The 26,051-nt window shown below is 41.4% G+C and overlaps 1 protein-coding gene across 3 annotated transcripts in view; it reads right to left on the bottom strand.

The window, feature by feature from the left end:
• The window catches only part of PPEF1 (protein phosphatase with EF-hand domain 1), a 113,877-nt gene that overhangs the window by 62,525 nt on the left and 25,301 nt on the right, over window positions 1–26,051 (bottom strand). For all 3 annotated transcript variants that reach the window (XM_032331525.1, XM_032331524.1, XM_032331526.1), the window contains 3 exons: window positions 13,949–14,076; window positions 13,186–13,246; window positions 4,716–4,879 (listed from right to left, as the gene is read on the bottom strand). In XM_032331525.1, coding sequence (XP_032187416.1) covers window positions 4,716–4,879; window positions 13,186–13,246; window positions 13,949–14,076 — 353 coding nt within the window. The remainder of the gene's footprint in view (window positions 1–4,715; window positions 4,880–13,185; window positions 13,247–13,948; window positions 14,077–26,051) is intronic.

Raw genomic sequence — 26,051 nt, 5'->3', positions numbered from 1 at the left:
TATTCCTAAACTTTTTAATTTTAATAGTCACTCTAACATGCCTTACTTGCTTGGTTCAGAATTTTAATTATTATAAGGTAATCTATTTTAAGTGAATATTTAAGGATCATTTATTTTTCTTTTATGTGACTGCAGTTGAAATGTGGGTGAAGAGGAGGCTGAAGTTGATGTGAGCCTATCTTTCCAATTCAGCTGCTACTCTCCACTCACCAATATTCCATGGTTGTCTTTTTTTTTAAATTTATTTTTTATTTATTTGTAGCATAACAGTATTCATTATTTTTGCACCACACCCAGTGCTCCATGCAATCCGTGCCCTTTATAATACCCACCACCTGGTTCCCCCAACCTCCCACCCCCCCCACCCCTTCAAAACCCTCAGATTGTTTTTCAGAGTCCATCGTCTCTCATGATTCACTTCCCCTTCCAATTTCCCACAACTCCCTTCTCCTCTCTAACTCCCCATGTCCTCCATGCTATTTGTTATGCTCCACAAATAAGTGAAACCATATGATAATTGACTCTCTGCTTGACTTATTTCACTCAGCATAATCTCTTCCAGTCCCGTCCATGTTGCTACAAAAGTTGGGTATTCGTCCTTTCTGATGGAGGCATAATACTCCATAGTGTATATGGACCACATCTTCCTTATAAAATCTTTAAAAAAAAGAAGAAGAATTAGAAGAAGAAGATCTCAAGTGAAAAACTAACTTGACATGAAGGAACTAGAAAAAGAACAAACTAAGCCAAAAGCTAGCAGAGGAAATATAAAAAGGTTAGAGTTTGGATAAATGAAATAGACAACAGAAAAATAATAGAGAGGCTCAACAAAACTCAAAGTGGGTTCTTTGAAAATATTAACAAAATTGACAAACCTTTAACTAGACTGACAAAGAAAAACAAAGAGAGAATGTAAATAACTATAATCAGAACTAAAAGTGGGAACATTACCACCAACCTTAAAGAAATAAAAAGAATTTTAAAAGAATTCTATGACTAATTACACACTAACAATAGATAGCTTAGATGAAATGGACAGATTCCTGGAAACATACAAATTCCCAAAACTGATTCAAGATGAAATAGAAAATCTGAACAGATCTAGGACAAGTAGAGATTGAATCAGTAGTCAAAAACCTCCTAACAAGAAAAAGTCCAAGATAGAGAGCTTCACTGGTGAACTCACTGAACATTTAAAGAATTAACACCAATCCTTCTTAAACTCTTCCAAAAAAAATTGAAGAGAAGGAAACAATTCCTAACTCATTTTATAAGGCCAATATTATTCTAATACCAAAGTCAGACAAAGACACCACAAGAACATACATATCAATATCCCTTATGAATAAAATGAAAAAAAAAAAAAACCTTCAAAATACCAGCAAACAAAATCCAATAAAATTTTAAAAGAAGCATAGACCATGACCCAGTGGAATTTATTGCAGTAATACAAGATGGTTCAACACACACACAAAAATTAACCAGTGTAATATATACATTAATAGAATGAAGGAAAAAAACACAGGATCATCTCAATTGGTGGAGAAAAAGTATTTGACAACATCTAACACCTTTACATGACAAAGCCACTCAGAAAACTAAGAATGGGAGAAGACTTCCTCAACATGATGAACGGCATTGATGAAAAACCCACAACTAATGTCAAACTCAATGGTGAAAGATTGAAAGCTTTCCCACTAAGATCAAGAACAAGACAAGCATGCTTGCCCTCACTACTGCTATTCAGCATTGTAGTGGAAGTTCTAGCCAGAGCAACTAGGCAAGAAAAAGAAATAAAAGTCATCTAAATCAAAAAGGAAAAAGTAAAATTATCTCTATTCTCAGATGACATGATCCTGTATATAGATCATCTCAAAATACATACACACACTACTACTAGAGCTAGTAAATAAACTTAGCAAAGCAAAGTGGCAGAGTAAAAACTCAGCCCACAAAAATCAAGTGTCCTTTTATACACCAACAATAAATAATTCAGAAGGGAATTAAGAAAGCAATCCCAGGGGCGCTTCGGTGGTGCAGTGGGTTAAGCCTCTTCCTTTGGCTCAGGTCATGATCTCAGAGTCTTGGGATCAAGCCCCGCATTGGGCTCTCTGCTCAGCAGGGAGCCTGCTTCCCACTCTCTCTGCCTGCTTCTCTGCCTACTTGTGATCTCTGTCTGTCAAATAAATAAATAATATCTTAAAAAAAAAAAGAAAGCAATCCCATTTGCAATAGTAATCAAGAGGATAAAATACCAAGGAATAATTTAAAATAGTAAAAGACTTGTGCACTGAAAATTAGAAAACATTGCTAAAAGAAATCAAAGAAGACTTAAACAAATGGAAAGTCATCCTGTGTTTATGAATTGGAAAACTTAATATTGTCAAGATGGTAATATTATCCAAAGTAATCTACAGATTCAATGCAATCCCTAACAAAACTTTTTTTTTTTTTAACAGAAATGGAGATGTCAATCCTCAAATTCATGGAAAGGGAACGCAAATGCCAAAACAGTATTCAAAAAGAACTTAATTGAAGGATTCATACTTCCTGATTTCAAAACTTAACTATAAAGCTATAGTAATTAAGACAATGTGGTATTGGCATAAGGAGAAACACAAACACAAATGAATAGAATTGGGAGTCCAGACATAAATCAATACATCTGTGATTTATTAGTTTTCAACAAGGGTATCAAGGCCGTTCAATGGGGAAAGAATGAACTCTTCAACAGAAGGTGCGAGAACAACAGCATATCCACATGCAAAGAATAAATTTAGACCCCTACCTCATACCATATACAGAAAGTAACTGAAAATAGTTCATGGAAATAAATGTAAGAGCTAAAACTATAAAATTCTTAAAAGGAAACATAAGGGGTAAATCTTCATGACCTTGGATTTGGCAATGGATTCTTAGATATAACACAAAAGCATAAGCAACCAAAGAAAAAAATAGATACATTGAACTTCATCAAAATTAGAAATTTTGTTACTCAAAGGATGTTATCAAGAAAGTGACAAAATGACTTACAGAATGAAAAAAATTTCAGATCATATATCTGAGGGGTGCCTGGGTGACTCAGTTGATTAAGCATCCAACTCTTGGTTTCAGCTCAGATCATGATCTCAGGGTTGTGGGATGGAACCCCACATTGGGCTCTTTGCTCAATGGGTCTCCTTGAGATTCTGTCTCTCTCTCTCTCACCCTCTTCCTCTGTCCCTCCCCCCCCCCCCACATCCTCTCTCTCTCAAATAAATAAATAAATCTTTTTTAAAAAATCATATATCTGGTAAGAGATTTGAATCAAGAATATATAAAGAACTCAATAATATAAAAACAAATAACCTGATTTCAAAATGGGCAAAGCATCTGAATAGACATTTCTCCAAAGAATGTGTACAAATGCCTAGTAAACATGGAAAGGTGTTCAACATCTTCAGTCATTAGGGATATGCAAGTCAAAACCAATATGAGGTATCAGTTCACATGCAACTAGGATGGCTATAATAAAAACCCAATTAAAAAAAATAAACAAAAGCAATCAAGAAGTGTTGGCAAAAACATATAATATAATTAGAACCCTCATGCATTGCCAGTGGGAAGGTAAAGCAGCACACCGTTGTGGAAAACAGTTTAGCCCTTCCTCAAAAAGTTAAAGAGTTACCATACGACCCAGCAGTTTCCTTCCTAGGTGTATATACTCAAGAGAACTGAGGACACATTCATACAAAAACCTGTAAGTGAATGTTCATAGAACCATTGCTCATGATACCCAAAAGATAGAAAAAAAATCCAATTGTCCATCTACTGACAAATAAATAAACAAAATGTGGTATATCCATATAACAGAATATTAGTCAGACAGAGCAATAAAGCAACAATGAAACATGCTATGGTAGGAATATACCCTAAAAACATTACGCTAATTGAAAAAGCCAGACACAAGAGGCTACATATTATGTAATTCCATTTGTTTGAAATGTCCAAAACAGACAAATCCATAGAAACAGAAAGTAGAATCATAGTTGCCAGGGGTGAGGGAGGAGGGAATGGTAATGAGTATGGAATTTCTTTTTGGGGTGGTGAAAGTGTTTTCGGAATTAGCTACTGGTGACGGTTGTATAGTTTAGTGAATGTAGTAAAAACCACTGAATTGTACACATTCTTATTTATTTATTTTTCATCAGAGAATTGTTGACACACAGTGTTGCATTAGTTTGAGGGGTCCAACACAGTGATTCAACAACTCTATATGTTATGCTATGTTCACCCAAGTCCAGCTCCCATCTGTCACCATAGAACTCTATGGTGACATAGTACTATCAGCTATATTCCCTATGCTGTAGCTTTTATCCTGATGACTTACTCGTTCTGTAACTGGAAGCCTGGATCCCCCACTCTCTTTCACCCATTTCACCCATCCCCCCACCCTTAAATCATTCACTTGAAAATGATGAATTTTCTAAGATGTGAATTACATCTCAGAAAAAGAAAAAGGAAATGCTGTAAGCCTATAGATAGGAAGTTTCTGTGCATCTGAGGAGAATTCTAATTAATAGGCTAAGCAGAGCAGAGGGTAGCTCTCACTTACTATGAAACTTTTCTCCCAAGGGAATGCATTTCAGCTATAGTATTTTCATTCATTCATTCACCAGATAGTCACTGAGCACATGCTATGTACAAGAATCAGGGCAGTATCTGCATCCACTTGCCTGTTGTTTCTTGAAGGCCTCAACAAGTAAATCAATATCAGTGAAAGTGAGAGGAAATTGCAGCCGAGGACCATTATAGGAGTCTGGGACATCTACGAAGGAGACATACTCCTGCCTGTCCTTGGCGTCCTGGAGGGTTCCACCAAAAAGTCGAGCAACTAATTCTGGAAAACAAAAGACAGAAGGGGGGGGTCAACATTCCCATACTTAAATTCAATAAATAACTTCTTGAATATCGAGCCCACGTAAGGCATGGTGCTACACGTTATGAATACCAAGCTATCCCACATAAAATCATGAAGAAGAATTTGTTCTCAGACCATTAGGTACATTCACAGGAATCACTCTCATCCCTTCCCGAGTGGACATTGTACCAAAGCAGTGAGCTCTCATTGGTGGGGAGGAGAAGGAGAAACACAAGGAAAACTGGGCAATCAAGGTACTCTGATGGCCTGAAACTCTACTTCTACATTTTTTGTCTACGCTTACAGCTCAGATTTTTACAAATCAGGCTGAAAACATAACAATGTATGGCATTGGATTCAAACATCTGTGCTATTCAAGATCTACAGAAAATTAAACTGCAACATTCAGTTTTTTCCCCTGTTAAACACTTCAAATTTTACTTAGCTGTAATAGATTTCTCTCTTTACATAAAAACAGATTTTCTGACATGATTTCCTTTTTCTTCTTGATAACAAAGCAGATAAAGTTAGATGATGAACCACAGGCAGAAATACCCATAGGGCCTCTCTCTGAGAGAGACATTTCTATGTAACAGATCACCTGCATTGCCCATTTCAGTAGGCACTGAGATCCAGGATCCCTTTCTTACTAGGCTGCCTATAAGACAGTCAACCCAAGAACAGAAATCTGGCTACTTTGGTTGGAGAAAGATGAAAGGGGATATGGTAGACTGATTGCAAAAGTGACCTTGACTGTCTATCCCAACTTCTAGCCTGAATCTTTTTAATGGGATTTGCAGCTACTCTCATCAAGAACCTATTTCCCTGGAGTGCCTGGGTGGCCTAAGTGGGTTAAAGCCTCTGCTTTCCGCTCAGGTCATGATCTCAGGGTCCTGGGATCGAGCCCCGCATCAGGCTTTCTGCTCGGTGGGAAGCCTGCTTCCCCCACCCCCTGCCTGCCTCTCTGCCTACTTGTCATCTCTCTCCCTCTCTCTGTCAAATAAATAAATAATTTTTAAAAAATCGATTTCCCCAGTCTTCAGATCTGGGTTGTGGGGTTCATGACCTGTGTTGGTCTAAAGAATGTGGTGGAAGTGTTATGTACCATTGCCAAGTCAAGACCTCAGAAGGTCTTGTATGCTTCCATGCTCTCTCTTTTGAATCCATGCTACCACCACAGAGCCCAGGCTAACCTAATGAAAGCTCTAAGACTACGGGGAACAAAACTGAGTCACCCCAGCCAAGGCCATTCCGGATAAGCCATTAGCCTGCAGACCTCCAAATACATGACCAAACTCTCGCCAAGAGCTGAGACAAACTGCCAGATCGAGCCTGCCAAGATCAGCAGGAGCACTCGGATAACCTGTAGACTTGTGGGCAAAAAGAAATGTTTATTACATGCCATTGAGCTATTGTGGTTGCTTAATACGCGGTATTGTTTCATGAACAGATAACGGATAGAGACGATGGTGATGTATTCTTCAACTCATTAACACTGAATTGCTATCAAGCCAATGGGAATCAGAAGTCTTCTGCAAGCAGTTTCTATCTTTTTGAATATTTAGAGTAGACATGTTTGGAAAGTGTGACGTTAGCAGATGTAGAGAGAATACTTTTTTTTTCAGGATCCAGTTATGCTGAGAGATTACAGTTAAGGACTAAACTTAAAAAAAAAAATCGTTCTAAAGTAAGTCATAATATTTAGTAATTTAAAATGCTTTCTAGGGGCGCCTGGGTGGCTCAGTGGGTTAAGCCGCTGCCTTCGGCTCAGGTCATGATCTCAGGGTCCTGGGATCGAGCCCCGCATCGGGCTCTCTGCTCAGCAGGGAGCCTGCTTCCCTCTCTCTCTCTCTCTGCCTGCCTCTCCATCTACTTGTGATTTCTCTCTGTAAAATAAATAAATAAAATCTTTAAAAAAAAAAATGCTTTCTAAATTATTGTGGGTCCACCCTAACACTTCTGTGGCGGTGGTTGATGATGTTTGATAAGAAGTTAAATTTAGGAATAATAAGGTTTGTCTTCAGTGTGGTCCAGCACAGTGTATTTTTCCCATTTGGATTTGGTTTGAGATTTGAGAATCACTTAATTATTCCATTTTAGGTTTGAAAACTAGACATACAGAGCAGCTTGGCAAATTTTATCTCAGTTTCCACTGTGCAAACAGTAAAGCCTAAGTATTCTACGTAACTATCTTAATAATCATACCATCCCGTTCTTCGAGACACATCCTCCTGGCTGTACACACTCAAATATTGGGCTACTCTTAGGAAAAAAACAATAACAACAAAGAAAGACAAAAACAACCCCACCGGTCTCACTGTATCATCTTACAACTGACTTGTTGAGTAATCCCGACTGCGTGAGGTACAAGCATGACATGATTTTCTTTTCCCGATCACTGCCTTCACCCATGCTCTGTCTGTTCTCCCTTTCTCATCAGCTCCTACCTCAAGTCAATTCCATCAGTTCCAGTCATTAAATGCAGTTTTGTTTTTTTAAGAACAAAATTAAAATAGTGTTTTTTCTTCTGTAAAACAAACACAAAAAAGCTTAGTTGGCTCTTCTTTCTATACATATGTTGACCTTCATTTCTTGTAAGTTCCATGATAAATATATGAAAAAGCACCAATTCCCTAAGCCATTTCTTAGGCAGACGTACTCAATATGAAATATCAGTAAACATCAAAATCATAATCCTTCTGCTGACTTTTAGCCACATTAAAAAAAAAATAACATAGATTCTCTTCCTAATATGGGTAGCTAATGTGAGTCATGTATGAAAACAATCAAAAGCTCTACCAGGTCGAATGCAAGTACTGTGGGTTGCAACTCAACTATTATAACTAGTAAGAATAATTTAATGAATGCCAGCAATATGTAAAGATTTGTGCAATGTGTAACTGGAATGAGTCTTTACCTGTTTCACTTATAATTCTGTCAACATGAATCTAAACTAATTAAATATAATGAAATCTTGAATTATAACCAAATGATACCTTTACAAGTTGTTCTAAAGAAAATCTCTCAAAACTACCCCCATATAATCTTTTCTTTTACCCAGTACAAACTCAAAATCTGGACAGGGAAAATGTTAAAACCCATAATTAAAACACACACACACACACATATACTTTCTGCCTCTACCGCCCACGTGTCATTTTGAAAACAAGCTCCAGATATGGCTGGGAAAAGAAAAACACCAACTGAACTACATTTTATAGTTATTTCATTTCTCAGTTATGAATCGGGATTAAAACTGGGAGGCTCCATAGAACAAACTCAATAAACAGCAACATGGCATTTCATAAAGTTCAACACGTGTTCCTGATTATTGAAAAACTCAGAAAACCAGGAATGAAAGCTTACCTCCGTAACAGAATTCTAAAAATTTAAATCAACAAGAATGATTTTTCCATTAAGAGCATTAACAAGACAGGATGCCTAGTTTCACTGCTTCATTTTCCCATTGTTCTGCCATTTCTGGCCAATGCAACAAAACACAGAGCTGAAATAAGGGCAGTGATGATTGGGTAGAAAGATGCAAAAATAAAGTTACTTGTGGCCAGTGTGATTAAATATCCACATGCAAGAAAACTGGTGGAGAAACTCCCAGAACTGACAGGAGAATTCAATACTACAGAGGTTTGAATCACAGCTTTACTATTGCTGAGATGAATAACGCTGGGAAGTCACCTTCTAAGTCTCCATATTCTCATCCAACAAAAGGGGATGATAATAATACTAATATCAGTGGTTTTTCATGAAGACTAAATGAAATATTTAAAGCACTTAAAAGACACAGCACATGGCAAACATTTAAAAAATATTAGCAATAATATTAAGTTCATTCATGCTGTTGTTCAATAGTTGCACAATACAAATAGATATAAATCAAAGGCTTGTTAAATACTACCAATAATCACTGGGGAGATATCATGGCGAAAATAACCTACTGGTGATAGGCACAAAAAAATATAAAATACCTGGGTCTGATAGGACATTTTGGCTGATTTATGAAGCAGAAAGAATTGTCAAAACAACAATTGCACCCACTCCACCCCACTTCCCACTTCCACCAGCCTCTGTTTAAACATGTACAGTAGGTTTGGCTTTCTATCTTATGGGATGGATGTGTGGAATCTTCCCATTAAGTCCTGTGAACTGGCTTCAGCAACAGAGTAGTAGTGCACAGAAATGAATGGCTGCCAGGTCCCCTTCCTCTTATGGAACACTTGGGATGTCTGGACTCCCCTGTGCCTCACAGTTAAAACCATGAGTCCAGCTCTGAAATCTGGAAATGTTAAGTGACCTTCTGGGCCCAAAATATACCATGTTTTGGGGGGTCCTGGTGCTTTTGCCAAACTGGGTGATGGTTGTGTGGAACCTTCCCACCAAGGAAGGCCATCAGAAAGCAACCTACAGCAATGTCCAGCGCGGTGACCTTAGTTAACACTACTGTAATTGTATGCTCCAAAGTTGCTAAGAGAGTACAATTTTAAAGTGCTCACCACACCTGAAGGACTTGTAACTATGAGGTGATGGTTGTGTTAACTAACCTTGTTGTGGTAACCATTTCCTAATATATACATATATGAAATCACCGCACTGTATACCTTGAACTTTAACAATGTTATATGTCAACTATATTTCAGTAAAGCTGGAGACAAATATGAAACAAAATCTACCTACAGAAGTAACCTATAAATTCATTTTTCTGTTACACACAGCAATCAAATCAGTAAGATTCTAGGACTCTATATTAGAGAGATATATAAGAGAATAGAAGCCTAGAAATACGCCCTAATACATATTTTTAAATGAATACATGATAAAGGAGACACTAAAAACCCTGTGAAAAGATACATTATCTTTTCATAATAAATACATAATCCCACAATACATAAACATGGTGGGAAAAACTGTTTAACTACTTGGACATTTTCTTTTTAGCTGTGTTCTTTAATTGTTTTTAATTACGAGGCATCAAGACTTCCTTTTTTGGTTTAATAAAAAAAATCCCAAATTTATGAAGTGTTGAAATTTTTAAAAGTCAAACCATAAAAAAAATCTAGAAATCCAGGCACAGCGATCCACATTTTAAATATTTCAAAGCCTTCTAAGTTTAAAAGCGGGGATTCACAAAGAAAAAGATATTTAGACTTGAAAGATATTTTAAATAATTAATGGGTAAAAACTTCCTATACCTGATGGAAAATATCAACCTAGATACCACAGAAGCTCAAACAAACCCCACACAGGATAAAATATAAATGAAGCATCATCAAGGCTCATTATAGGCAAAGCCCTATTTTCCACTGTTACTTAGGTTAGTTTGTTTCTTCCTGAAACCCATCAGGTGATTCTGTTATTTGTAATACAGTTAAATTCATTTGTCACTGTATATATTCTATTTCGGAAATATACACGCACATTCTTTTCCTGTTTGTAATAATTTTTTTTAAATGGATGTGAAACATTATCATGGTTCTAAAAGTCAAAACAAAAAGGTACATTCAGAGGAGTCTTATCCACCCCCAGCCCTCTGCCCAACTCTATTCTCCCATTCTTTCTTTGTCCCATCTTCCCACCCATCCACTCATCCCCTGTAGGTAAACAAGGTCATTAGTTTCTGGTTTATTCCATAGGTTTCTCCTGTATTTATTTTGGGGTGTGCGCGTGCATGCATACACACACACACACACACACACACACACACACACACACACACATACACACACTCCTATCAGGCACGGATTTCTCAAACAAGATGCAGAAAGTACTAACCATAAAGGGAAAAAAATTGTACTACATTAAAATCAAGAATGTCTATTATCATCAAAAGACAGCATTTAAATATCAGGGAGGTAAAAGCCAAAGACTAAGAGAAGATATTTGCAGTATGTTTATCTAACAAAAACTCATATTCTCATATGTAGAATACTTAGAGCACTCTTAAAAACTGGTAAGAAGAGAGCAGTTAACCAAGTAAGAGGATGGCAGGAGACCAGAATAGGCCCTTCACCAAACAGGATGTTCACAGGGCCGCCGCACAAACAAAAAGGTGACCAACTTCAGCACTCACCAGGGAAAAACAAACTCAAGCAGAAATGGGATACTACTACACACCGGGCAGAATGGCTAAGATGAAAAGGGTTGACAGCTCTAAGTGCTGAAGAGGATAGAGAACACTGGAACTCTCACCCACCAGTGGGAGTATAACTTGGTACAATAATTTTGTAAGAAGGTTTGTCAGTATCTAATGAAGCTGAACACGCGCAGGCCTTGTACCCCAAACTTCCACTCCGGGATCGTGGGACATCTTTATTATAATCTTTGTAATAACGACCCCAGGGAATCAAGTCCCTTTGTATCCACGTCCCTTTATACAACACAAGAGATGGAGCTTTCCTAACCCTTGTGAATCTGTGGTTGCCCTTGTAACTTGCTTTGACCCAAAAAATATGGCAGAACCAATTTTATGTGAGTTCCAGAGAATAGGCCCTAAGAGGCCTTGTAGCTTCTGCCTTTGTTCTCTTGGGATCCAGCTACCATGTAAAGAAGTCTGGGATATCCTGCTGGACAGAGAGGCTACATGAGGAGAACTGAGATATCCAAGTTCATAGCCAACACCAGTCCCAGACAGGTGAGTAGAAGCATCTAGGCCTCCCTACCCTGCCCAGCCAGGTTGAGTGAGCCCAAATGACACCAAATGGAATGAAGACAAGCCATCCCCACTGAGACCAGTTCAAATGCCCAATCCACAGAACCACGAGCAATAAAATGGCTGTTGTTTCTAAGCCACTAAATTTGGGGGTGATTTGCTATGCAGCAATAGATAACCGGAAATGAGAATATAGCAAAAAAAGATATATATGTTCACCAAAAAGGACATGTACAAGAAGGTGCATAACAGTACCATTCAAATTACACAAACTAAAAACAATCCAAATGTCCATAAACAATAGAATGGATGTGTTTTGGTAAATTGTAACATTTTCTTTCTTGTTTTGGGTGTGGGTTACAAGGGCATGCTTACTTCAAGAAAATTATTGAGTCCTGTACTTACAATTTGTGTGCTTTGATGTATGTTAGACTTGAAGAAAAGTTTACATAAGAAGATTAAATCACCATCCCCTTCTTGGATAAAAATTTTTTAATATTTTTAAATCACCTACAGAATTTTTTGACATGCAGATTCTTTAAAATACAGAGCCTGAGTAAATGCCTCTGGGCTGGAACCCAGCCATCTGTGGACTATGAATCTCCATAAATGATTCTGATGCACACAGCCCAGATCGAAATATTAGGTCATTAGCAAAAAGAGTGCTGCTTCATTTCATCATCATTATATTTCCTCTCAGAACTATTTTGCCAAAGAACACGAAGCACAAACAACTATTTTCAAATTGCAATTATCTAAAAGAAAGAAAATGGCAAAATCCCCACTTCCTCCCACTCCCCACTCCTCAGGTTTGGCTATTCTACCATTTAGAAAGCTTCTACAGATCATTAAATGCTTTAATTAGTTTCATACATATGCGCTCAGCTCCAAGCATGCCATTAAAACACCATTCCTTTGCCACTGTGAAGGGTGCTCACTGGATGATTTCAAAGGAGTTCTTAGATGCCATATACTTTCAATTAGAACAAAAAATGGTTGGCCCAAATTTAAGAAAAATAAGTTTTTAAGCCTAGCATCTACCTTGAAGATAACAACAGTCATCTTGATTTTGCAGGAGAAAGATGTACCTTGGGAATAACTATAATTTCAAAATCATTTTGAACCATGCCTACACTGCCTGTCTGTGAGATGATTTACTTAGTCATTTCAGAATGATGGCATAAATGATAGACAGAGAGACAGCTAGCTCTGCCGAAAACAGAGAACCGTGTTCAATCTACCATGTCCCCCCAGATTTGTTTCACGAGATACTCAAGATATTTTGATCTCTCGGCATGAAAATTCTGCGGATAAAAAATACGATCCTCTTCACTAAAGCTGCTATGGTACATCAACAGGTTGTGGTTCAGAGGTGTTCAACAAATTAACGTTGAATGAAATCTAATTCAGCTTTGTGAAAGTGATGAAATTAGTCAAATTTAATAAATATCAATCAGAGGAGAAAAGCCACCTGAACTGATTTCACGTTTGGTGTCACAAAGACAAGCCAGGTGGGCCTCTTTTTAATTTCTCAGTGTCCTCCCATCTTCAGACTTCACATCCCTTGATGGGAACAAGTCAATATTTAATGACTACTTTTCAAAAGACTAAGCGTTTTACTTACCTGGGTCTTTCTCATGTATTTGTGTGTAGTTTTCCAACATGAAGGAAAAGAAGTTGGATAGCTGGGCAAAATAAAAATACATTAGTCAGTGAAGGATCCCCAAATAGCCACCGTGGTAAATACAGTTGGCGCCCTCTCCCAGCCTCTCCCAGCCTCTCCCAGCCTCTCCCAGCCTCTCCCAGCCTCTCCCTGCCTCTGCCTGCCTCCCCGCTCCCTTGCGTCCTCCCTCAGCTGGTGGGCAGCACCTCCCCAGAGGCACAGGATATCACAGAGCCTCCCACCCCTTAATGGCTAAAAAGGACTTCTTTTCCACAAGGAAGCATTAAAGCTGGATTTATTACACCATTTTTACACGCTTGAAAAAGGCCTTCCTCACCCATCTATATTTTCGTCTAGAACTCTCACCGGTTTGCTCTCAGGAAATGCTTTCGTATTTTAACTCTTTCAGATATTTTTCCCTTCATAAAGAAACAACTTTACTTCCTCCTGGGACAGGTGCCCAAGAACAGAATAAGACCATTTTTTATTAGTTAACGAGACATGTGGCAGCCCCCCTCAAAATATAAACTTCAGAAATGAAAAATACCATCCTCTTCCCAAATCCTACTCTCTCTCCTCAGCCACTTCCGAGACAATGTCACCCTCTACTAAAGTTTTCACCAAGGTTCCTCAGCTTAAAATGGACCCAGACTTTCCTTTTCTCACTTGTGAGGGGTAAAGAGAAGCATTTTACCAGAAGAAGAGATGAGCCAGCAAAACAGACCTGCAATTGGCCTTGTTCATCAGCATATTCAATGGACTGGAAGATGGTGAGGGCATAGCGTTGTCTGGCCTTCAACCGAGCACTGTAACCGCGGTACCAGTTCTGGATGACCAACGCGGCTTTTAGCGCTGCAGCCCCACGGGATATGAAAACCAGAGGAAACCAGTTACTATGCAGCTATGGGACAGGGAAGTAGAGGCTTCAGAAAACAATCAGTCCACCTGGATTCCTAGATTCTAAGAACATACACACTACAATGGGATTTACCTTTATGTTTTTGTAAAATGTCCTCAAGTCCTGAATACTCGGAGAATAATGATGGCATAGCCGTTAAGAGTAGTTTCTCGGGGGCACCTGCGTGGTTCAGTCGGTTGAGGGTCCGACTCTTGATTTTGGCTCAGGTCATGATCTCAGGGTCGTGGGATCAAGCGCTGAGTCAGGCTCCGTGCTCAGTAGAGAGCTGGCCTGGGATTCTCCCGCCCTCTGCGCAACCCCGCCCCCACACCCTCCTGCTTGCCTGTATTCTCTCTTAGGGGGGAAAAGAGAACAGTAGAGTTTTGGGGGCAAGAAGTTCTCAATATGAATCCCAGCCATGCTAATTATTGTCTGTGTGACTCTGGTAAGTTACCAAAACTCTCAAAGCCTCAGGGTCCTCACCTGTAAAATGGGGAAAATAACAGCACCTACCTCTGGCCCTACTCAGGCATATTCACGTTCCATGTCCTATGAAGGAACAATTCCATTCTTCACTATATACCCCAAAGCAATCCTCACACAGCCCATAAGGGAGGCATATGGGGACACAAGAGTTCCTGTGCTTGTGGCAGTAGGGAATCTGACACCAACGCAGCCTAGCTCGCCATGGCTGGGAAAGAGAATGTGTAACCATGGTGGGCGCACACCATGACCTACTAGGCCACAACTGGAAGCAATAGATTAAACCCATAGCAACATGGATGAGGCTTAAAAATATAGTGCTTCGGTGAGAACAGCTTTAGTTAGGGACAGTGAAATGTAACATGATGTCATTCTATATAAACTTAAAACACACATACACAAAGCCAAAATACAGATTTCCTAAGAATATATACAAAGGAAAAGACACTAAACAGATAGATCGGTTATTTATGGTGGGGGGGGGTGAATATAGTGCACGTGAGTAAAAAGGAACAAGCAAATTAATGAGCCAACGTAAGAAAGGGTCTCGCACAGACCGGCAATGACAATGTGCAATGAATTGGAGAAGTATGATTCACTCCAGCTTCTGTACGTGAGATTCAAATAAGAAAAGACGGAGGGAGAGACGAAGACACCTCCCTCCTTCAGAGCCCTTACGGTAAGGATGAAATGAGCGACTACAGGAGAAGAGTTCATCCCCACGCCTGGTTACTAAATGGCTAAGCTAATGGCTACTATAGTGATCAGTGTTGTCTTGTTTGTGGATTATTCAGCGCACTGACTCTCTTCTGGGGCTCTGAGCCTTTGAATCATCCTGGAGCTTCATGGCTTTGAAGAAAGCGATCAGGTGAGAGATAATGAGATTTAAAATATAGTCTCTTATGGCTTCCACAAGTTTTAGAGTGAAGAGCAATCAACACCAGCTGGCTTCTTTTATTCATGCTATAATTTCTCCCAGTTAGCACATAGAAATTAAGAGTTGACTATAACAAGAACAATTTGAATTCTAAAAGCAGAATTCTAGCCTCCAGTCCCAGTATCCTTGGCTTAATACTACTGTGGTACACGAGCTATACTACTCATCTAAGGGTTTTTATTGATGAGTTTCTCCCAGACTCTCTGGTTCCAGAGACACTCATTTCGTTATTCATCTTCCAGAAGGCACCAGGAAGTAGACACAATAAAGTCAAGTATCACGATCTTTATAGGGGAACACCACAGAAAGAAGAAAGAAGAGTGACTTGTTCGATAGCACCAAGCAGATGATTGGAAGGTTCAAAATCTCAAGTCTTCACCCCATATCATTACGGAGAGCCGGGGCTCCCCCGCAAGGTCTGTTCTATGGGACAGCCGCTGTCATGACCAGGAACCGTCACCTCAGGTGCTCTCTCTGTTTCTCAAGCGCAAAGGAACTGTCCCAGGGCTATTTACTGAGCACTTCCTGAGGGCCAGGCCATGGGTTCATTTCCACAGTCCTCACCACACCAAGAAGCTGAGACACTACTTAGTGTAGTGTAGTATAGTGTAAGATCACTTAGCCCAGAAGCGGAAATGCACAGCACCAAACAGAAGCCACGTCTCGCTTAACCTCCGCAGAGCTACCGACCTTCTGCGCATCTGTTTCTTCATCTGCGTAGTGAGGCACTTCTACTCAGGGTCAGCACTGCCGATAAGAAATTATCAGGCTTACTATGCACTATTTCTATCATTAATAACGGGATGAAACAGCTACCACATGCAAAGGGGCTGCTAGGAGAGATTTAGCCCCTACAATATCATCTCTATGTTACATATAAGGAAACCTGAGGTTCAGAGAGGCAAGTGTCTTGCTCCAAGTCACTTACCTAGTATGGATTCGGGTCTTCTGAATTCCTACTCTGGGCTCTCTCCACCATAGCTGGTTACAACTTTCCCTAATCTCTGTGTGCCTCTCCTTTCTTTGAAAAGTAAGAGCCAGCCTTCATGGAATGCCTCTATGCGCCTGGCACTAAGCTACACACAATACATACAGTACCACTTCTACTCCTCCCCCACGCGGGCAGGTGGGTGATGGAAGCCCCCTGTCCTCTCTTGGCCTGGCTTCAGTCCAGTCCCTTGCCGGGATTCCCACCCCACTCCCGCGGGGAGGAGTTGTGATCCTACTCGGTAAGCCCACAGTGCTTTCCGGGGCTGTGTTCCACTAGTAGGTGTGGAAGGCAGATGGCCATGTTCAGTTCCCTGGCTCCTGCATTTCCTCTTCTGCTCCAAAGGCAGGAAGCTGAGCCCCCACTTCCCGGCTCAGAAAGCCGCCATGCCCGTTGCTGCTTGCCTTCCTCTATTGGAGCTTATGGCGCCACTTACTAAACCATCACGCGTCAGCCGTCACCCCCCACTTCCCCGATGCTGAGACCAGGGCTCTGCAGGCCACATTTCTGATCAGCGGGGTGCTCTCTGCTTGGCTCTGCCAAGGGGGGTGGCAGTAGAGGGAGATGGTGCAGCTGGAGGAGGGAAGAGAGACACCCTCCTTCCTGTCTTCCTCCCGTTCCTCTTGGTGTCGCCTAACAATGGCTGCCCCAGCAACCCCCGCCCCTGGTCCCCCTGCACCAGTCTCTGCTTGTCGCAACAACCAGATCCCAACTGCAGCGACGCCATGCACGAGCAGCCTCGGGGCTGCCCTTCAGAGACCCCAGCACTAGCTGGGCAGCTTCATGGTCAGAGGTCTGAGTTTCAGTTCTGCAGGAAGCCTCCTCCAAGCTTCTAGATTTTCTTAATTCCTGCCTCCATCTGCCTTAGCGCTCCTTCAGAGACTTTTCTGTTGCCTGGGAACAGTCTGATACCCAATTACCCAATTACAGGCTCTTCCTCTTCCCTTCTCTAGTCACATCCTTCTGTGGTTTCGGCCTTCTGACCACACCCCTGCAGGAGGGGCCCATCAGGTTAGGCCTTAAGTGTCCAGCTTCCTGGAGGCTCCAGCTCAGGCCCTTAGGAGAGTCCCACATGGGGATTTCGAGCACTCAGGTAGCAGCTGACAAAATGGACTTGGATCCACACCCTGCTATAACTCCTTTGGTCCGCAGCTGCCCCAACCCCCTCTCGGGCACAGAGAAGGAGACCAGCAGGGCATGGCTGAGGGCACCAACCTCCAACCTCTAAAGCCTCATCTGGTTCCGAAGATGCACCCTCCCCTCTGCAAGATATACACAGCAGGGCCATTCTAGCCACCTGAGGCTTCTCCTCTGGTGCAGAAACCTGCAAAACAGCAAAGGGTAGAGCCGCGGGACAGACCCTACCCGAGCGGCTGCTGGCTCCATAACCCCCAACCCCGCCTGCAGAGTTGAAGAGCTGTGTCGTCCAGTTCTGAACTTGCTGGACAGCTTAGATCCACTTCTGGTCCTGCTGCTTCATCCCATAACAGGGCTTGTCTTCCCTGTCACATTAATTCCATGCAGAAAAAAAACAAAAATAAAAGCTATTGCCATATATGTCCCAAGGGCCTTCTATTTTTGTTTCTAGAAGGAAGCAATAGCATAGGTTTAACAAGTTACCCAGCCAATTTCCTGTACCCAGCACAGGTGGATTCTCTATTGCCAAGCTGGGGTGGTCTTTTCGGGGGGGGGGGTTGTTTTTTAATGGCTTTTCTATGGTGACAGTCATCATCGTGGTATTTTACATGAAATTAAATATCCATGTAGGAGGTCAATGAAGAAGGCAAATAATAAATTCAGAGCATCTGCTTTGTGCCAGGCACTGTGCTGGTGCTTTATGTGGATCATGTCATTTGATTTAATCCTCCCAACAATCCTAGGAAGCATCATTATCCTTATTTTACAGATAAGGAGACCGAGGCTCAGTGATAACTTGTTTGGAGGTCACGTCACTTGTCAGTGGGAGAATCTAGAGTCAAATCCGGATCTCTGTAATTCCAGAAACAGGGCTTATAACCACTATGCTGTACAACCCAGTGTGGTGTTCGGAATCAGCCCTAAAAATAAGACAATGGGCAGCACAGTAGTATGTCCTCCCTCCTCCAAATTCCCTACGTCCCATTCCCTATGCTTTTCACGTGTTCCTTTGTTCTCCATAGCATGTTTTACCGTCTGACATTCTATGTAGTCGTATGTTTATTGTCTATCACTCCCTATTAGCTAAGATACATGAGAATAGGGACTTTCTTTTGTTGGTTGCCATATCCCCAGGACCCTGGGTAAGGCCTGCCAATGGATATTTGTTGAACAAACAAACAAATACCTTCTAGGACTGTTATAATAATGACATATGAGCAATGCACAATAATGTATTAGTAATGTGTTGATACACATATTCATAATAAATTAATTGATTGATTAATATAAAATGCTTAGCACATTGCCTGGCACATAGGAAACACTCAATAAATAGTAGTTACTGTTTTTTAAAAAAAGTAAGGGGGGAAGAACAGGTCATAATTGTCTCTCTCCCAGCTAACTTCTAGTGACACCCACCCCGATTCCTAATTATACGTAACAGTTTATTAAAAATTTCACAAACTACTGTGGACAAACACACACCATCCCAGAACCCAAGAGTGAAGAGCGAGAAGAATCGTGCCAGCCGGGATCCATAGGGCTCACTCCCATGGAGAGCATGGTCTTGGCTCAAACCTCACCTTCTCAGCAAGGCCTTTCCTGACCATCCTTTTCAAAATGGCCCCATGGCCCCTACTGCCTGTCTCATTTCCTCACCACAGCACTTAAGACTATCTGGTATAGCATATGTTTTACTCATTTGTCATTATCTGTCTCCTTCCACGAGGACGTAATCTCTGTAAGGGCTGGGATTATAGTCCGTTGGGTTAGCCACTATATCCCCCGAGTCTGGAACAGTCCCTAGAACATAGCAGATGCTCAATAAGTATTTGTCGAATGAATGAAATTGCTCTCTGGTTAAGACTTTCTGTCTTATGTTTCTCTTCATGCTGACAGGTGGAGTCTTAGGTTTGGTTTGTTTTTTAAATAGGAGGTTATGTGACAGTTCTTTAAACAAGAAGCTTATATTCAGAACGGTAAGGCATTTAAAGACTCTCTGCTTTTAAAATTCTGCTGGCAGAGGCCTCCTGAGGAGGCATCAGGATGAGCAAATATTTCACGGAACTTTAAGGGGCCTGACATCCAGTCAGGAAGAAAGAGAGGCACAAGTATGATAGAACCTCATTAAAATGAATTCAAACGAACTGGAAAGAGTATGAACCATCTAGTAGCAAAAGGCTTTAAACAAGAGGAGAAAACAACCATTATCTCAGCTCTTCAAAGCACGATGAGAATAGTCTGGCTCGGCTCTGGGACCACAGTTTTCCTTGCTATTTTTGCTCACAGCTATTCTATATCTGCCATCTGCTAGAGTGTGTGACTGCCACAGGGAGACTTCCAGCTTCACGGAAGAAACAGCTCAAAGCACATGCCTGGTGGACATGAGATGGTCACAAAGCCTGCTTCTTGGGCAGCAAGCAAGACAAGAACCCAAGAGGCTTGCCCATCCACAAACTGTGGCACCGCTGCACAGCAAGGGTGCGACACAGCATTCTAGTCCCTGGAAAGCATTTTTCTTTTTCTTTAAGATTTTATTTATTTATTTGAGAGAGAGAAAAAGAGCGCAGGGGGGAAGGCCAAAGAAAAGGGAGAGAATATCAAGCAGACTCCGTATTGTGTTTAGGAGCCATGAAGTCTGGCCAAGGGCACTGCCCCACTAGGTTAAGGTTTGAACTGATGCAGGCCTAATCCTGCTGAGGGCAGGGTGCCCCCCCCCCCACCAAAGGCTGCCAAGGGCCAGATAGCTCCGCAGATAAGCATGGTCTGGTAAGTCTCTTGCCTTTTCCTCTGATCCCCGTATGTCTCTCAAATAAAGAGCTCCTTGCTAATCTGCCACAAACATCTCTCAGGCTTGTGGGTCGGAGCAACTTCAAGGAGGTAAATTATTCTGTACCTAGGACTATGGAGAACTTCAGATGTGTACAGCGATAGAAGGTTTCCTCCCTAGGCTGATGTTTGTCCAAGGCTCTCACAAGCCGAGCCATTAAAATACACCCTGCCTCCTGCAAAGGTAACGCCTTCCCGTTCCTACTTCTCTCCTATATACTTAGTTCCTCCAGATAGCTTCTCGTTTTCCATTAACCTATATCCTGTTTTCCTGCAGGCCCCAGAATAAGTTACCAAAAAGCACATATTTGTGCTACCTCCCATGGCTTTCTGAGGGACATGATTACTCAAGAAGCAAGACCCTGTCCCCCATCCCTGGCGCCAGTCTATACCCATTATAGCTTAACTAGAATAACTTGTGCTGAACAAAGAGAAATTATCTGATGAGTGCTTGAGTACTTTGATGTCCTTTGCACGAATGTAGCCCCCACCCCAAGTAAACTGCCTATATGAGAAGCTCTAAAATCAGAATAAAGAGGGAGATGCCTGACTACTGACCAGAACGCGCTGTGTGGCTCTCTCGTTCCTCTCGAGGACACCGCCCCACCTTCAGGGACACCTGCACCTGCCGAGTCTGGACCCTGGCAGTGTTGCGCGTGGAGCCCAATGTGGGGGTCGATCTCACCACTCTGAGATCATGACCTGAGCCTAAATAAACCAAGAGCTGGATGCTTAAGCGACTGAATCATCCAGGGGCCCCTGCAAAGCATTTTCCTTAAACATGAGGGAAATGGAAGGCAAGCATGAGGCCCAGTCTCCAAACACTGACAGGCCTCTTAAAACTATCACTTTCCCTAAATGACAAGAGATCTTAGTTCAGTCACTCTTGGAAACCTCTGGTGTTCCAGTCAGAGAGGGGCAAGAATTAGAGGTCATTTCTTTGACTTCTTATTTATACATGTACACACCCACCCAGCAACCCATCCACATGGTATAATAAAAATAAATTTTGAATTTGTAATATGGAGACTTCCATTTTGGTTCTGACTCAACCAGGTGCCAATCATGTAAACTTGGCCAGGTTGTCTAACCTCTCTGGTCCTCAGCAACTCATGCGAAAAATGAAAACTTGAAATTATGTGATCTCTAAGATTCTCTCCAGTTATACAATGTTCTAATTTATCTTTCTATTTTTTCTTTTTTAAGGCCACAGCTGCAGCCTACCTATTATTGCACAGAGCAAAGCTGAAAGTAAGCATGCAAGGACAAAATAGGACATGTACCTGTGAACACTCAAATCAGAAGCTTCTGGACAAAGAGGACAAATTCTAAAGGCTACTCAAAAAAAAAAAAAAAAAAATCTGAGTCATCCCTGTTGAAAAATCCAAGCCAAGTTGCTAATATCCTTGGCTTTTCCCATCAAGGAATTGTAGCAAAGTGTGCTAGCAAGTCATCTGGGAATATTAAACACTTCCCCCACCACTTACCTTTTAAATTGCCTAAAGTATGATTACTGTGTATGATCTGTTAACTGGCTCGACTGATAGCCCACAGAAGACCGGGCGGGGGGGGGGGGGAATGGATGGAGGAGAAAGTGAAGACAAGAGGGGGCTGGGAGACACATACACACGGGAAGGGACTAAGTCCAGAAGTTTTATTGAAGATCGAGAGATCAGAAAATGGGATAATCCTAAAGACCGCAGAGGCCGAGCTGATCCGAGTGACCACAGGGGCCAGGAAATGGGCGCGAGTAGCTCAAGGAGAGAGAATAAGTAGATGCTGGGGCTTAGGAGGCCAAGGACACCAGCGCATTTGTGGTTGTTCGCGGGCACAGTGAAGCTGCTCAGGATGGTGCCAGGTTGAGTACATAGAGTCTGTGATGGATGGGGGGGGTGGGTGGGGAGAAGGCAAAAGCAAGGAAGAGCTAAGAAATGGCACTCCCGAAGGCTTGGAAAACAGAACTCAGGTTGTACAGGATGGGGACAGTCTTACCTTTTTACTCGGAAACATTTTCAAGCATTTGGGGAAAGGGGAGAACAGTACAGTCGTTCATATTTCGTCTCCTATACATTCTCCTACTCTCTCCCTCTCGCTCTCTCTCCACGCATAATAACGTCATTTCTTTAGTCTCCTTTATTCTAGAACAATTCCTTAGCCTCCCTTTCTCTTTAACGACCCTGAAATTTTTGAAGAGCACAGGCTAGTTATTTCAAATAGCCTTCCATTTGGATCTGTCTGCTACTTCCTAGTGATGAAATTCAGGTTATATATTTTGGTAGGGGCAAGTGCTGAGTCTCTCTCAAGTGCGTTGCATCAGGAGGCGCGTGGTGTGCATTGATCTCATTATTGCTGAGATGAACTTAGATTATTTGTTACTGCGGTGTCTGTAGAGGCTGCTGGATGGCAGCAGGCTTGAGCAAGGGGAAGCTGGGTAAGGTTAGAGGGGCCCACAAGCGACCACCAGGCTGAATGCAAACAGGCTCATTAGGCGACCCACCCGGAAAAAACTATAGACCCTGGCTGACCAATGGGCTATTTACAAGAGAGCACAGGTACCAAAAAAGGAAAATTCCATATGTTCCCATAACTCCTCACCTTCCCTCCCCTTGACTAGAGCCCCTCACCACTGCCTCCTGGCAGTCTCTCTTCTGCTCTCCTGCCTGCTGCCCCCTTGCCGGGTATCCACTAAACCTCTATCTCCTTTGTTCTGCCTCTGGTGAATTCTTTCACTGCCCATGCTGCCAGGCTCCAGTGTCTACCTAGAATTCTCTACTACAGGCATATTTGCTTCCTCTTTATAATTAACAAACAATTTGCAGGAACGTGCTTTAGGACCGTGTATATATTCTATTCTCTAAAACATCCATGGACAGTTTTTGCCCAAATCAATTCTTTCTTTTTTTTTTTTTTTAATTTTATTTATTTGCTAGAGAGAGAGAGGGAGAGTACACACAAGCAGGCAGAGAGGCAGGCAGAGGCAGTGAAAGAAGCAGGCTCCCTGCCAAGCAAGGAGCCAGATGCGGAACTTGATCCCAGGACCCCGGAATCATGACCTGAGCCACCCAGGCGTCCCCAAATCAATTCTTTCGACAGTGATTGCAAAAGAATGATTTTCAAAACTTTTTCTCTCTACATTTATTAGGATTCAGATTTGTAAATGCCCCCATGTAAAGCCTTCTTTTATTCAACAGGGCAATGGAACAACACAAAGACCACATAGAGCCCATCTTACGGAAGTTTCCATAAGAACTGAAATCCTTGACTACACCATAGTTCAGGAAAACAGGAAACCAACAGTTTACAAGTAACTGTGACCTTTCTGCCTCACAAATTTCTGCCAATTTTCTAAAAGAATCATTATCATGAAGATCTCAATTTTTTTAAAACTGTTACATTTTTGACACCTGAAAAAATGTTCATCATCACTAGCCATCAGGGAGATTCAAATTAAAACCACATTGAGATACCTTACACCAGTTAGAATGGCCAAAATTAGCAAGACAGAAATCAACGTGTGTTGGAGAGGATGTGGAGAAAGTGGAACCCTCTTGCACTGTTGGTGGGAATGAAAGCTGGTGCAGCCACTTTGGAGAACAGTGTGGAGATTCCTCAAGAAATTAAAAATAGAGCTTCCCTATGACCCTGCAATTGCACTACTGGGTATTTACCCCAAAGATACAGATGTAGTGAAAAGAAGGGTCTTCTTTTCACTATGTTTATAAACATTGCTGCTATAAACATTGTACCCCAATGTTTATAGCAGCAATGGCCACGGTCGCCAAACTGTGGAAAGAACCAAGGTGCCTTTCAACGGACGAATGGATAAGGAAGATGTGGTCCATATACACTATGGAGTATTATGCCTCCATCAGAAAGGACGAATACCCAACTTTTGTAGCAACATGGATGGGACTGGAAGAGATTATGCTGAGTGAAATAAGTCAAGCAGAGAGAGTCAATTATCATATAGTTTCACTTATTTGTGGAGCATAAAAAATAATATGGAGGACACAGGGAGATGGAGAAGAGAAGGGAGTTGAGGGAAATTGGAAGGGGAGGTGAACCATGAGAGACTATGGACTCTGAAAAACAACCTGAGGGTTTTGAAGGGGTGGGGGTGGGAGGTTGGGGGAACCAGGTGGTGGGTATTGGGGAGGGCAAGTATTGCATGGAGCACTGGGTGTGGTACATAAACAATGAATTCTGTTATGCTGAAAAGAAATTTTAAATAAATAAATAAATAAATAAAAGCAAAAAAAAAAAACTATTACATTTTTGAGTATGTAAGAAATTTAGCTATGTAAAAGTACTACTAGCATTTTAAATTATTAAAATACTTTCTCATAGGAAATATGGTCTATTCAACAATTCAATAATGACCTTCAAACCCCACTCAGAATTTAAAAAATTAAATGTCTTGACAGCAATTCTGTTTTATGTCTCCCTTGTTATTAATTACTAATCATTCATTCACCCAAGGTCAAAGACAGTCAGCATTAAATTTTGTCTTTTGCAGCTGCTAAAAAAGATAATGCCACATAAAGCCACAATCATATAAGAAAAGTGTTCTGATTACGGGAACTAACTGGCAACTGGGGCCGAGGTAATGGCCTTTCTTACACTCAGTTGAAACATGTCTCTTTGTAACAAGATTTTCTAACAATTAACAGGATCCAACTAAAAGCTGGCTTCTTTGTGAATTGTCTAGTCCAGGCTGGAAGCTGGCAAAGAGCATTTAAATGGGGAGGTGGGACTTCATAGCCTTTCAGTAATACTTTCTACCCTCTAAAAGCTCATGATTCTAGAATGGATACCTAAACAGTCCATGGCAGACTCTCATAATACTGAAGGTTTCTAAAGCAGAAATGGATTAGTCACACAGCAAATAAAGAAAAATATGAAGATGCATTTAATGGGTATAAAGAATAAAAAGGACATTTCAATTTTTGGTGTGCCTGTTTCATATAGGCAAGAAATGTGTTTGTAGTACAGGTCCTATAGAAACCTCAAGGCCAGTACATTGTTGTATCAAAAAGTGAACGACTAACCAAAACTTATTATTGAGAGGGATCATAATTTCAGATGAGGAAAGTGGGCTCGTTTTACAAAGAAAAGTACTCTTGGGGCTCCTGGCTGGCTAAGGCAGAGGAGCATGGGACAGCTGATCTCGGGGTCACAAGTTCGAGCTCCATGTTGGTTATAGAGAGTGCTTAAATAAAAAAATTATTAAAAAAAAAAAAAAGAAAAAAGAAAAGTACTCATTTAAAATGATTCCTGGGGCGCCTGGGTGGCTCAGTGGGTTAAGCCGCTGCCTTCGGCTCAGGTCATGATCTCAGGGTCCTGGGATCGAGTCCCGCATCGGGCTCTCTGCTCAGCAGGGAGACTGTTTCCCTCCTCTCTCTCTGCCTGCCTCTCCGTCTACTTGTGATTTCTCTCTGTCAAATAAATAAATAAAATCTTTAAAAAAAAATAAAATAAAATGATTCTTGGGGCGCCTGACTGGATAGTCAGTTAACAACCGAACTCTTGATTTCGGCTCAGGTCGTGATCTCAGG

This window comes from Mustela erminea, chromosome X (genome assembly GCF_009829155.1).
Source record: "Mustela erminea isolate mMusErm1 chromosome X, mMusErm1.Pri, whole genome shotgun sequence".
Lineage (NCBI taxonomy): Eukaryota > Metazoa > Chordata > Mammalia > Carnivora > Mustelidae > Mustela > Mustela erminea.
This window is presented reverse-complemented; position numbering and strand designations above follow the sequence as displayed.